A 14162-nucleotide genomic window follows, 5' to 3' on the forward strand; every position below is an offset into this window, starting at 1 on the left:
AACCTCACATAGAGCCCTGCATTGAATCAGCAAATCCCCCAGGGGTGTATCTTGCCCTTGCTCTTATGCAGCTGGGGTAGGCTCCAGCCCCCTTCCTGTGACCCCAAAAGGGATAAAGCAGGCAAGGGGAAAAAAAAGAATATTAATAAATAACTTCCTTTTAGGCTACTACTACTACAAATATATATATATGTAAATATATGTATATGTAAATATACATATATTTACAGCGCATCTTTTCAGTAATGCACATAATTGTTTGTCTCATAACAATTTTTACTTTGACCTTCCCGCAAAATTTGAAATTGAAATTGAAGCTACATTATTGTAAACGGTTCGTATACTGCATCTATATTTTAAAGTACCTTTACTGTGTACTTAATGCCAATAAAGCCTTCATGAATCAGGGACCTTGACATTGATATCACTCACCTGTTAGATTTGTAGATAAAATTAGTCCCTCTCCACTGTGCATCATCTTCCAGCACATTTTCACCCGGAGCCTCACACAGATGGTTGTCCCGTGACCATTTGAAAACCTCCTGTCCTCTTCTTGTGCCCAAGAACATCAGTGGCCTTGACATCACATGTCGTGAAGTTGCTGGAGAGGCTTGCGCTTCACATGGTCGTCAGATCAAAGATGGATTCCCTGCAGTGTTCCTACCATTCACAGACTGGAGTGGAAGATGCCTTCATCTTCCTGCTGCGCAGCGTCTACACGTCCCTGGAGGAGGCGGGCAGCGCTGAGTCATGTTCTTTGACCTTATAGTGTACTGAATACAATAGGGGGTTGAAATTGGACTTATCTCAGGTTAAAAAAAAATAAAAATAAAAATTTCGAATATAGCAGAAAAGACACATTCTCATAACAGAAAAGTACACAGTAAATTAACTTCATTTTAATAATTACCATTTATTTATTTATTAGATATTTAAATTATTATTAATTATTAAACATTTAAATTATTATTATTTAAATGAATATACCAATACAACAACTACTACTACTACTACTACTACTACTACTACTACTAATAATAATAATAATAATAATAATAATAATAATAATACATTCTCCATTTCCACCAGTCAAAGACACAAATGAGAACATAATAGCAACGTTTTTGCTGATGAGGATGATACGGCCGCGGTCTGACAGATTATAGCCTGGATAGGGGGCGTTTTTTGAGAGAGGCGTGGTTTGTAGGGTCTGCCGTCTGCAGCTAGGGTAGCTTGATTCCAGCGCCAAAACGTTTTGACCAATCAGAATAAGCGGGGCGGAACTGTGTCTGTCACCGTCTGAGGCGAAAGGAAAAGTGGAAACCCGTTTAACTTGTAGCTCCTTTAACTGCCAAAAGAACGTTATCTGTTTTGTAATAACGGTGTTAATATTCGGGACAGTGGCACGGTGCAGTCCTATTAGCAGAGCTAGCCGCGCGTCCCAGCAGCGCAGCCCTGTCTTCGCCGTCACGCAGTGTGACATTGACATATCGGTGGCTGTGTCACGCACATGTGCGGGCAGTAAACGTTCGGGTCCTGTCAGTCTCCTACAGATTTAGCCACAATGAGCGAATACTTCAGCCTGTCGGACTGCGATGTTATCGGCTTCGACCTGGACCACACGCTCTGTCGCTACCATTTGAAGGAGACCTCGAGGGTGAGTGCGCATGTTTGTGTGTATGCGTGCGCGTAGCAGCAGCTATTTTCCCCACACAAAATGATACGGTGGCCCTGGCGGTTTCATCGACAGCCCATCTGGATGTAAGAAAAAATTCACACAGCAGTCAAATTGACTGCCACAGAGGCGTTTGTTTGCAGTGAAAACGAGGTCGTGCGTGATAGGCTGCTTCCTCTGCAGCCTCCAGTCTCCGTGACTCACAGGTTGGACGCCCATAAGTCCCATGTTCCAGCATCTTCTGGTGATGTGAGCAGAGCTGCAGAGGAGCTGCATAGGCTTCGGGCCTTCGTGGGATCAGTGCCTACATACATGTAACATTTGCAATGCAGGATTTCTTTGATCAATTGCCTGATTTTGACAGAAAACAAGAATCTGCTCTTTCTCTGCAGTAGCTTTTGTACAGCTCATTTCAAGAACCAAAGCCCTTAACCACTTAGTTTTATATTCTTTACAGGTGTTGTGCAGGATAAACCCAAACTGAATCAGAAACCACCTTGTGTGGTTCATCACCTTTGTTCATCTCTTTACTGATTTCTACTTCCACCTTATTTGCTATTTGCCTTGCCTTCCCTAAGGTAATATGAGTTTGGTGTAGACATTTTTATCATCAGACAACTTTTACATAAAACTGAATTGAATTTGATAGAGAGACAAGATGGCAGTAAAACATACAATAGTAAAAGACAGATGGCAGTAAAAGGCTACAATATTACTGTAAACTCAGCCATGTAGAGAGTGAATAGTGTGTGTGATAAACACATCTTTGACACAGCCTTGAGGTAAAGGCAGAATGTGTGGTGTTGCATTTGTTGTCCAGATGTTCCTGTGCATTGGATGATATGATCTCTTGTTATTTCAGCTGATCTATGATAGCTTTGCGAGGTATCTGGTGGAACATAAGGGCTATGACAAGGACCTGCTAAACCTAACTCCAGCTACCTGGGATTTCTGGTGAGTCAGCAGAAGATTCTTTGATTTACTGAAAAGCTGTGACTACAAGATTTATGATGAACAGTTGGTTACTGTTGTGTTGTCCCACACTGCTAGTAGGCCATTACCAAACCACAATCAATATTCACATTGGGGTTGTCTATGGAACATTTGTTGCTGGAGGATTTAATTTTGCAGGTAGTAACTGAGGGGACTAACTGCATCCCAATTGAGAGAGAGCAATTGGTTTTAATTTGACTATATGCATATAAAGATTTTTTAATTCCATTTAAGGTAGTTTACGCTGCAAGTCTGCAGTTACTGATTCACAGTCGCATTCACACAATAGTGTCACTGAAGCTGTGGTGGTCAAATAATGTGTTTATTGAAGAGGAGACCCAATCTGCATCCACTTCTCTGCCCACCAACAGTCCACAGCTCTTGAGTTTGCTTCCAACCCCTGTAAAACCACCTTTGGCTTCCTGTACCACATGCAACTCTAAAATGGGGTCACAACTCTGCTTTTTTTCCCAAGCACAATCCACCATGCAACACATGCTACAGACTTCTTGCAAAGCTCTTCTTCACGCGCCCTTTTCCTCTACAATCCCCTACACAACAAATCTCACGCACTGCAATTTATACATGATTATTCTTGACCTAATATTTGGCTATTTATAACATTATTTGCAACAACCAGACAATATAATTTTTTTCAAGCAGTACAGCTGGCCTACTAAGGGTTACCCCACAGCAAGGGAAATACAAGCACCGCTGAGAAGGAGAAAGACAGAACAGATGGATGTATATATTCACACTGACAGTATATTTATTGATAATTTGATTGTCTATGTAGTATCAGTCTTACACTCCTCAAATGTAACCAAAATTTCAACCTTGGTGCCACTCTCAGTTGGCATCAACCATAGCCTCAATATGTCCCATTGACCTCTGCATGTCTTTTGGATACAACAACACAAGCATCTCTTGCATGGAAACTCATACAGCTGTCTGCTGTTTGCTCTGCCCAAGGAACAGCTGCTCCCTCCAGGGGCCTTTGGCCAATCTCTCAGGCTGTTTCAGCATCACTTACCATTTAATTGTAATTTAGCTTGTTCACATGAATTTATCACAGTTTTTAAAAATCCTTTTTGTACAGCACGAAATATTGAAGTAACAAGCCTGATTTATATTCTATATTTGTATGTCTTCTGAGATGGCCTCAACACATAGCGAGAAAACACGTTCAAATTAGTCTGTGTAGATTCTCAATCATCCAGGTCATTGTGTCCAAGGTAGTTTTCTCTGTCAACTGGACTGGGTTTCTTCTCTTGAAGACGTTTTGCCTTCTATCCAAGAAGAAGAAGCCTTCTGGATAGAAGGCGAAACGTCTTCAAGAGAAGAAACCCAGTCCAGTTGACAGAGAAAACTACCTTGGACACGTTAAAATTAGACAAAACTGCCTTCAGATTCTGGTCAGTGTGGTCTATGTGAAGAGCTCACCAACACTTGATGATCTCCAGAGCGACTTTGTGGTTGGCACTTATGTTGTACTTACAATATTGCGGGGTGCAATATTTAGAACAGCAATCACGTCCTTAAAGATGTGCATGCTAATACACTTTCATTGTGTTTGTATTATTATGCTTTTTATTAATATCTTCAGCAAGGTATCTGGTTTCAGACCTCCTTATGTCCCTCTAAATATCATTTTTGGTCTTGTGTGTGGTGTTTTTACGCATTATTTGGTGTAACTCTCCAGGAGCGTTTTCTGGCAATGTGCTGGCATGGTGTCCTGTGAGGGTTTCATAGGAAATGTTGTTCTATCAATCTTGCATGTAGAAAGATTAATGTCTGACCAAAAATAAGCATCTGAATTATAAACATATGCAAGATTATATGAATATGTAATTTATGAACATAATTACATCATATAAAAGAGTATATTAAAAGAATGCATGTACACATATGAATTTGAGTCAATATAAGCATATGAATTATTAATATATGAAAGAATATATATGAATTTTCCACTACAACATCATCTCACAGGTGCCATCTGCTAATGGGGAAAAATAAATGGTTGCTGCAGATCACCAGAAAATTTGGGGTTCATCATCTCGCTCAAAGAGACTTTACCCTTTAAGTTTAATGATTGTGAAGCTGTCATTGCTGAGAGAGAGTCTGGCAGAAGTTTAATTCATGCAGTTTTTACCATCTCCAGGATTTTCAAATTACAACTGACAGGGAGTGTGTTGAAATTCAGTTGGGTTGGATGGCGCCCAGTAATTTAGGCTTCAGTCTGGTGTTAAGTAACACAGACCTGTCAATGGGCAAAATCTTTCTGTAACTGATTTCATTCCTCTTGTTTTGCCATTTTATTTAGTTTAATGATATGGCTGTAATCACATCATACCTGTTCATGTGTAGTTTCAAAGGTCTAGTGGTGGATCTAGAAGATGGTAACCTGGTGAAGCTGGCAGAAGATGGAACTGTTTTACGGTATACAGTACTTCACTTACTTTTCCACCGTTTGCTCTTTAATTATTTTTCCATTTATGCCAACATGTTTTTTTTCCTGATTTGACCAGAGCAACACATGGAACCAGTGAACTTAGCACAGAAGAGATCATCAAACATTATGGATCAAAAAGGGAGTGGAAACACTTCAACAACCTCAACACGTCCTTCACCAGATCTGGTAGAACATCATTATATTGCCTCTACCAATGGCTGTTCATCAACTTTAATCTGTTGTTGGAGTTCATTGATTGACTTCTCTTTTGTTTTTAACATGGCAGCGAAATATTATTTCTACGACAACTACTTTGACCTACCTGGGGCTTTCCTCTGTGGACGAGTAGTGGACATGCTGCATAAGGTAACAGTCAACAGCTATATTTTTATATTGATGATTCTGATTTCAGTGTGTTGATATTAAATATTATTTTGTTTTGTCAACAGCATGGAAATGAGGTGAACTCTGACTTTTGGAAAGACATGATTGCTGCCATTGAACACAATTACAACACATCTGCATTCAAAGGTACCTTATATTTAAGCATATAGGTACTAATTCAACACGTATATTTATTGCTTTGTTTGCTAAATAACAAAGAAATCCTTTTTTTCTTCAACTGTAGAAACTTTATTGCTTTGGTCAGTAAGTGCAGTAAAAGAAAACACAATTTTAATCTCTAAATCTGTGCTCTTCTCCTCTGGTCAATGGGTATATGAATGTGAGTCAATCTTCAGCACCATATAATGACAACAACAACAGACATGAAAAAAACACCAACAAAAGATAACTGTAAATTTTAAACAAAGTTGTGAAGCACCATAAAAATATCTTCCAATATCCTTTTACACGTTTTAATTGGGTACAGCCATGTCTACTTAATATTTATTTGAATATTGATACTTTTTCTGAGGTATATAAATTTCTGAAATCACATTGAAGCAATCAAAAATCCAGAGAAAGAACAGTGGACATTATGGTCTGCAAATATGCCATTATTGTCACTGTCGGGGGCCTGGATATAGACTCTGTCCCCAGGATGCAGCATAAGCACAGAACTTCCTGACATCTGGTCCAGTACACCTCTGTTGTACTCATCATAGCTGTAGAGAACTGCGTCATCATTTTTGTAGAGGGCCACCAGTGCATTGCCTCCATTGACATGCATATGATAGCTGAAATAATAAAGGCCTGGGATCTGGCAGCTGAAAATACCACTGTAGGGGTCATAATGGTTTTCCCCATTGTACAGAACCTGGCTGAACTGAATGGGTTGTCTGGCTGGAGGGTAGGGTCTAGTCAGTACAGCACTAAATGCTGACAACTGGACCTTCATCTGTGTCATCAACGCGCCATGGGCCTTCTCTGGTGTGCTTTTTCCCTTGGCGTAAAAAATTTCACCTGGTGGACCTGGTGGACCAGGTGGTCCTTCTGTACCTGGGAATCCATCTTGACCTCTAGCACCTGGTATTCCAGGTGGCCCCTGAGGACCAACAAATCCCTTTCCTGTGATGCCAGGTTGACCAGGTGGGCCTGGAAGACCTGGGTGGCCCTTGAATCCTTGTGAACCTGCTGGGCCTTGTGGGCCAACAGGTCCCATGGGCCCTGGCCTACCATTCTCACCACCCTTTCCTGGGGCTCCTGGCAGCCCTGTGTGCCCTTTTGGTCCTGGAGCACCATTTGCACCTGAAGGACCAGGTGTACCAGCATGACCCTGCTGTCCCTTTTGACCCTGGGGACCAGGATGGCCTGGAATTCCTGGAAGACCTACTGCCCCAGAAGTACCTGGTTTTCCAGGTAAGCCTTGAGCACCCTGCTCTCCTTTGGGTCCAGTTGGCCCAGGGGCACCTACCCTACCAGATTCCCCTTTGGGTCCTGGTTGGCCTATCTCACCGGGAAGCCCTCGAGAACCTAGGGGACCAGCTGGGCCAGGTAAACCACGAGGCCCTGGCTGACCAAAGAAGCCAGCTGAGCCTGGCTCGCCTTTCAGACCAGTGGTGCCTGGTGTACCAGGGGCTCCTCTACTTCCAGGTAGGCCAGGTTCACCCATTTTACCAACACCAGGAGTGCCAGGAGAACCAGGAAATCCAGTTTGTCCTTGAGCACCTTTAGGTCCCATAGGGCCTGGCACACCTGGGGAACCATTTTGACCAGGGTTCCCTTGTGCTCCTATGCCTGGAGCTCCTGGATGACCCTTTGGTCCTGGCAACCCCATTGGTCCAGGGATACCATCTCTTCCTGGCGTACCAGGCCTGCCAGGTTCCCCAGGATAGCCTGTGGCACCAGTTTTACCGATACCAGGTTTTCCTGGCGTACCAGATGGGCCCATTGGACCAATTGGGCCAGGTGGTCCTTGAGCTCCAGGAATGCCAATGCCTTTCTCCCCTTTGCTGCCAGGAAGACCAGGAATACCAGGATGTCCCTTCAGACCAGGCCGTCCCATTGGTCCCATTGCCCCAGGAATACCTTGTGGTCCAGGTTTTCCAACTGAAGGACTCCCAGGAGCTCCGGGTATTCCAGGTGTACCAGGTGCACCCCTGGGACCCATTGGACCAGGAGCACCAGGTGCTGCTCTCTCACCTGGGAGACCTGGACTACCAGGTTTTCCAGAACCACCTGGGGCACCGGGTTTACCTGGATAACTGTAACCAGGTTGCCCAGGAGGTCCTGGTGGGCCTTGTGGTCCAGGATATCCACTACCACTCTTTCCAGGGGGTCCAGATGGCCCCATTGGTCCTGGCAGACCAGGAGGCCCTGGGGGACCTACCGGACCTGAAACGACAGGGACAATACAGTAACTACTGGTAGATTCATTTGGTTAACACCGGAACACCCAAAAAGGTTATATATGTTTTTTGATTTTGGTTTTAATTTTTTGTATATTTTCAGCCTAACTGGTGGCCTGCTTGGTTCTTAAATAACCTAGTTTTGATATTGTCCATAAAACCACATCCTGGCATGTGATTGTACAGTGGGATGTGAGGGCACCGGCACTCCCTTTTTGCCATGTGATGTGCCTTCCAACACTCGTGTTCTAATCTGTTGTTCTCTCAAGTGTGTGTCGACCGCGGTTACAGAGCACCACAGTTCCGTTTGCCCACATCATGCTGCACCCATCCATTTCCTGCAGTGGCTTCGGTTGCAGCTGTAGACTTAGTGGTCTCTAAGTTGTCAACCTCATTTTCATGCTTTTCCTTTAGTTTATGAGGTCAGTTGAGTGCATACACATGCCCAGTCTCCATGTAATATCAGTGTTTTAAAGGAAGATTATGTCTTGCAGTAATATTCACCACAAACACCCTGGCCAGTAAAGCAGTTAAGCCAGTAAAGCAACACAGTTATTGTTGATTTTATTGATAATTACCAGTGTAGAAATAGCACGCATGGTTAGAATCTTTAATCCTGGTTACACTTGTCTTCTGTTCGTATTTGAGGTCAAAGAAATATTACTGTATAATATTTCTACTTAAAATCAGAGTTGAGGCTCCAGCTTTTATTTACATATAGGTATTTGCATAAAATTGAATTCTCTGTATACTCTAATATCTAAAGGAATCGAGGAACATTTATATAACAGGATCCTCAGTTTGAAAGGGGCTTCAAATTTCACATAAAACTGTTATAAAAGTTATACTGTTTTCTGTTTCACTCAGTCTTTTGCATACATTACAGTAAATGGTCTGCCAAATAATTAAGTGCGATGGGGTTAGTTTCCCTATCCTCTAGTTTGCCGAGTTGTCATTTGCTACAAATCTTTGTCGGAAGCTGGTGTGGAGGCCTCAAGCACAATGAATAAACAAGGGCCTGACTGTGTCATATCTCCTCCACACTGCGAAGGTTCTCATTGAAAGTAGTTGATTGTATGTGACGAATTGCACACACTTTAGTCCAGTTCAGCGTCGTTATGTCATTTTGCAAATACTAATGTGGGTTTTTACTTTAGAATTTTGTGGGTTGATATTTTCACCACAGTGTTGTCTAGCATGGTGTGCATGCAATCTGGTTAGTCAAATGTGACTTTGAACTTGCAGGTTGCTTGTGAAGCTGAAAGCAATAGTAGCTTTTCTGAGCAGCCTTGAGTGAAGCATTAGCCAGTTAAATTTCAATATACTACACATTAGGCACTTTCTCCTTTTGTTGTTTGTTTGTCTGCTGCTTATTGTATCCCCAAGAGGTTGAATTGAATACGGCGATAGTTCGTCCCCTCTGACTCACCACTGCTCTTGACAGAATAGGAACTCTTTTCATCGTAGTACCTCTCAGCAGTAGCCTTAGCCAAAGCGAGGAGGAGGAGAATGCCTGTCCTCAGATTCATCTTTTGAAGCGAAACCTGCAAAGGGAGAGACAATTTTGACAATTGACACTGCCTGTAAAGTTCAATAGCTTCTTTACAACCTCAATTAGTAATAGTTTATCAGCTGTAAATCTTAAACTGAGCAACTGCTCATGGCTCATTAGTGCTCTCTTCACTCAGCTGTAAAAGGTCACGCAAATGCCATCTTACCATGGAGGTTTGTGCTCCAAAGAAATGGCGTGCTGGGCTAGCAGGGTGCTGGTGCGGGTGACTGGCAGCTGCTGCCCGTCAGGTCACAGGGCTCAAGGTATTTATACTAAGCAGAGCTTCAACATCATGGAGTGTCAGCCCTAACCCTCCCCACTGTGATGTCATCTCTTAATGATGGGTCCTATTTTCTCAGGAGGCTTCTCACTTTGGAATTATGGTCCTCCCTCTCTCCTCCTGCTTTCTCTTCATGTGGCTCCCACTGCAACAGCAGCGACGCTTCTATTTGGGTTTCTATATCTACCATGTATATCTTTACATATGTGGCATGTGGGGTTTTTTGTTCACTATGCTAAAGCTTGTTTGATGTGCTACATGTTTTTTCTTCACCTTTTTTTGTGTATTTGTGACATCATAAAGCCTCAGATTTTAGACACACTGCCACAAAACCTGTTAATGTTGGATTATTCTGTTATTATCTGATGGAGAGGCAGCATTTTTTAACTATTTTTACAATTAATTAAATTATTTATATATATATATATATATATACTGTATATATATAATTAAGTTTGATATAGTAAATTCATGCTGGCAACATACCACACCAGGGATTCAGAGAGCCACAATAAGGCACCAGGAGGCAGCACTGAGGTTTTATTCATCTCAAAACCCACTTCACCTAAACGCAGCAGGAACGTTGTGTTGGAGAGTCTAATGAGTATCTCGATGAGACCTTTTTTATAGCCGCACACTGATCATAAAGTAATGACCCTTCATACTTCATAATTCAATCCATATTTGTTTTTTCCACTTTAGACCAGTGCTTCATCATATATTTTCCTTGTGTGTACCAGGTTACTACAAAATAGACATTATATTTTTTATTGCACATATATATATTGTTCTTGTGGCTGTTATACTTGGTTTCTTATAGGGTAGCAATATCTTGGGCACAGCAACCTAACTGAACGTTCTTTTGCGTAATGAAGCGCTGACTCTGCAGTTATGCCAAGCAATTTGGCTTTTTTGCTAATGTATCCCGAGTCCCATGATGAAAATCATTGTTGTTCACATCCCCAGTTGGTATATTTCATCGTTTTACAACATCATCTTGAAATAATCCAACCCACAATTTCTGGTCATTTCTTGCCTGCCTCATCGCTTTCCTTCACCTCCTACCACTCTCTCCCTCATTTTCTCTTTTTGTTTGTGTAATTTTTTCAGATAAGCCAATTGTGTGTATGGCTTCCATGGGGCTATTTCAGTGAAACACACCATGATCATGAGTTGATAAAAAAAAATTCCCTTGAGAATTTTCTGGAATGTGTGCTGTAACCATTGTTTGGTGCCAGCAACATCTTCACCATATCTGTCCGTCTGTTGGTGAACACACTGTGTGACACATTAGTAAAGGGTACAGAAGGGACAGGAGATTAAGGATGCCAAAGAAATACCAACACAGTGAAACTGGACCTTCCATTGGCCACCAGCACTAAAACACCAATGGTGAATGTGCTGCTAGAGAAAGCAGAAAGTAATTGCAGGTTGTACTGATGCCTGCACGAAACTGTGGAAAGTTTATACTAAAGATAGTACTTTAGCCAGGCAGTAATTGTTGGCAAATTTACAGGTTTTAATAAACCAAATATTCCACTAACGGGCAATTTAATCTTTAGGGATACAAAAACTGACATTGAGCCACCTAAGTATTAAATACCATTATAGACCCAAAAACAAAACGTGTGGTCGGAAGTTTGACCATGCTCTGGCTAACTGTAATGTCAGGATGGTAACTACTACAGTATATCCTCGTGGATATCGTCCAAGCCATTGCGAAGTTAGAGTTAGCCTACCTTCTTCTTGATAGCTAAATAAATCTTTTAAATTTTGCACAAGTATATTGGTATGAGTTTTAATGAGTTCTTGCTTTGAATGTATCGTTTGCTAGACTATGTTGAGCAGCTTTGTCCTCCTAATGCCATTCTCAACACCTGGTAGAGCAAACGCAGGCCGCCCTTGATTCTCAGGTGATCCTCAGGCTCTTTAGTGCTTTATGTCAGTGCTTTGGTCATCCTTTCCTGAATACACGTTGGGTTCAACTCGCATTAGATCCACTTTTCTTCTTCACATTGATTATTTATGCAGCCAAACCTCTCACAACCACTGCATTAGTCAGAAAAACACACTTTGTTTTTTACAGATTATGGGTTTATTTACTCTATCTATCTATCTATCTATCTATCTATCTATCTATCTATCTATCTATCTATCTATCTATCTATCTATCTATCTATCTATCTATCTATCTATCTATCTATCTATCTATCTATCTATCTATCTATCTCCCTCTGTATGTACACAAAGACACATCTATATTTGTTTCTATATATTTTTTCTAGATTTTCTTCTATATATATATATGAACTTTATAGAGAGAGGGAGTCTGTGTGTGTCTCTCTGTGTGTGTATATATTTTTTGGCTTATTTAATTTAATTTTTCTTTCTGAAAGTACTACCAATGGGTGCATGAGTATGTGTTTCAGGTCATTATGGTAGTGTAAAAACCAGTGCTTATCAGCCCCGGTGGCCTGTATCCTAAACATACTGGTATGCATGTGGATTTTCCTCATTGGGTTTCCTCATTCTCTTCCAACTAGGGCTCCTTTTTTCTTTTTGGTTGGTTTTATTTTTAGATATAAGACTGGGAAAGATCCCTGTGAACCGTTTTTAGTTCAGTGGGAAGATTTGTAAAAACGTTGAGAAGCCCTTGCCTCATTTTCAGCTGTAGTTTTAAAAACTTAATGCTTCTCTGCCCAAATTAAATGAGCGTGAAAAATATTTTTATCACAAGAGACTTAAATAGCTTACAGCAGATGAATGGATAGTATAAATGTCGCAATAATAAAATATAATATGTCCATTAGAGTGGGTATAAAAAGACTATGGTTCCAAAGAAAATATAGTTGAAATGTTCAGATGATGATTATCTCTGTTTGTGATAGTCATATTTTTCAACAAAGTGTTGCTGGAAACTTTACTTTGTTGATTTGACAGACATTAAGGTGCCTAAGAATAAGGTGTAAGGGACTTTTTTTTATCAGATATTAGTGATAAAAGAATGGATTTATTTGTAATAGACATGTGCTTTGGCTACTTTAACCTCTATGTCATAGAGGTTCATAGAGTCTATGAACACCTCTCGACAATAGTGGAGCTATGAAAAAAGAAGTGCTCAATTTTATCACTCAGAGATAGCCTGGGGAGAACTGCAGTGGGTCCTCTGGTGTTCCAGAAGCATCAGCAGCTTTATTAAAAACATGGAATTACACTTTAACTATACCAAAGTGCTCTCATTAGAACCACCGCTTAGCTGAGCCCTCATTCACCTCAGCAGCTACATTAGCATATGCTGCTATGTTAGCATATGCTGCTATGTTAGCATATGCTGATATGTTAGCATCACACAGATATGACTGATGCCCCGCCTGCTCTCTGAATACACTTCATGCAACCGCCAAGCTCTACTGTAAACACACATTTCATGTGAAGTTTGAAAGTGCATGCAGCACCTGTGTTAACAACAAATGCAACCATGTTTTTATAGCTTCATAAAGGTTTCATTTAGATAATGACCTCATGCCACAACCTAAGTGAGTGTGTAAAATGCCAGGTTGAGTTAATTTATTTGAATATTTTTATTTGGCTAAACCAACAGAGAGCCTTGGTCATATGTCAGCATATCCACAGCTCAGAAAAAAACAAACCTTCCACTGTTTTTTAAGCTATCTTTATATCTAATTTCAAATGGTGTAACCACCCTGTTTTTAATCATGCAAATAAGAAATAAACCTCTTAATCTCAGTCTTAAAATAATGACTCCAGTCAGTTTTTAAGAATATAACAATTTAAGAATTGTTGAATAAATTACATTATTTTATGATAGAATGTGGATTGCTGCGAGCAGTTTCGTATCTGTTTTTTGTGATGTAGTTTTAAATTTGCCCAATTAGGTGAAACAGTTCATTGCATAAATCAGAGATTTCCTGCTTATCTGGTACTGGGGACAGCAGTCCCACCAGGGAAGCCCAGACTTCCCTCTCCCTGGACACTTCCTCTATCTCTTTAAGGAGCATTCTGAGGTGTTTCTCCAGCATGCCTCCAGATGAGTCTTCCCTGTGGTTTACTCCTGGGGGGACATATCTGAGTCACCTCCCGAGGGAGGCGTCCAGGGGCATCCACCTCAGCTGGCTCCTCTCGATATATATAGGAATATTTAGGTGTGGATGTAAATATAAAAAATTAAAACCTTGTATAATATATATGAAGGCTTACCAAGTTGACACAATTCAAGGCCCTTTATTCACTCTGCAGCCTCAAATCAGATTTCTGTCCCATCTCTGTAGATGGTTTCAATTCAGGTCCCATTTACACGACAGTGTTTTTGGGTAAACCAGGAAAGTTTCATTTTAGCTGTCTGTTAATACGAAAATGCCTGAAAGTGGAACGAAACAAAAACGGATTCCAGACCGGAG

General features: G+C 41.1%; 2 protein-coding genes across 2 annotated transcripts in view; one reads left to right on the plus strand and one right to left on the minus strand.

Moving 5' to 3' along the window:
- Positions 1 to 1274: 1274 nt before the first annotated feature.
- nt5dc1 (5'-nucleotidase domain containing 1) overlaps positions 1275 to 14162 on the plus strand; it is a 33449-nt gene continuing 20561 nt past the window's right edge. The window contains exons 1-6 of the mRNA XM_003977322.3: positions 1275 to 1657; positions 2538 to 2629; positions 5039 to 5110; positions 5200 to 5309; positions 5410 to 5489; positions 5573 to 5654. Coding sequence (XP_003977371.2) covers positions 1565 to 1657; positions 2538 to 2629; positions 5039 to 5110; positions 5200 to 5309; positions 5410 to 5489; positions 5573 to 5654 — 529 coding nt within the window. The 5' untranslated portion in view covers positions 1275 to 1564. The remainder of the gene's footprint in view (positions 1658 to 2537; positions 2630 to 5038; positions 5111 to 5199; positions 5310 to 5409; positions 5490 to 5572; positions 5655 to 14162) is intronic.
- Positions 5733 to 9731, minus strand: col10a1b (collagen, type X, alpha 1b). The gene is made up of 3 exons (XM_011618471.2): positions 9631 to 9731; positions 9342 to 9456; positions 5733 to 7898 (listed from the first exon to the last, which is right to left on the minus strand). The coding sequence occupies exons 1-3, from the start codon at positions 9631 to 9633 to the stop codon at positions 6058 to 6060; spliced, it is 1959 nt and encodes a 652-aa protein (XP_011616773.2). The 5' UTR covers positions 9634 to 9731; the 3' UTR covers positions 5733 to 6057.

The sequence above is a fragment of the Takifugu rubripes genome, chromosome 16, assembly GCF_901000725.2.
Source record: "Takifugu rubripes chromosome 16, fTakRub1.2, whole genome shotgun sequence".
In the NCBI taxonomy this organism is placed as follows: domain Eukaryota; kingdom Metazoa; phylum Chordata; class Actinopteri; order Tetraodontiformes; family Tetraodontidae; genus Takifugu; species Takifugu rubripes.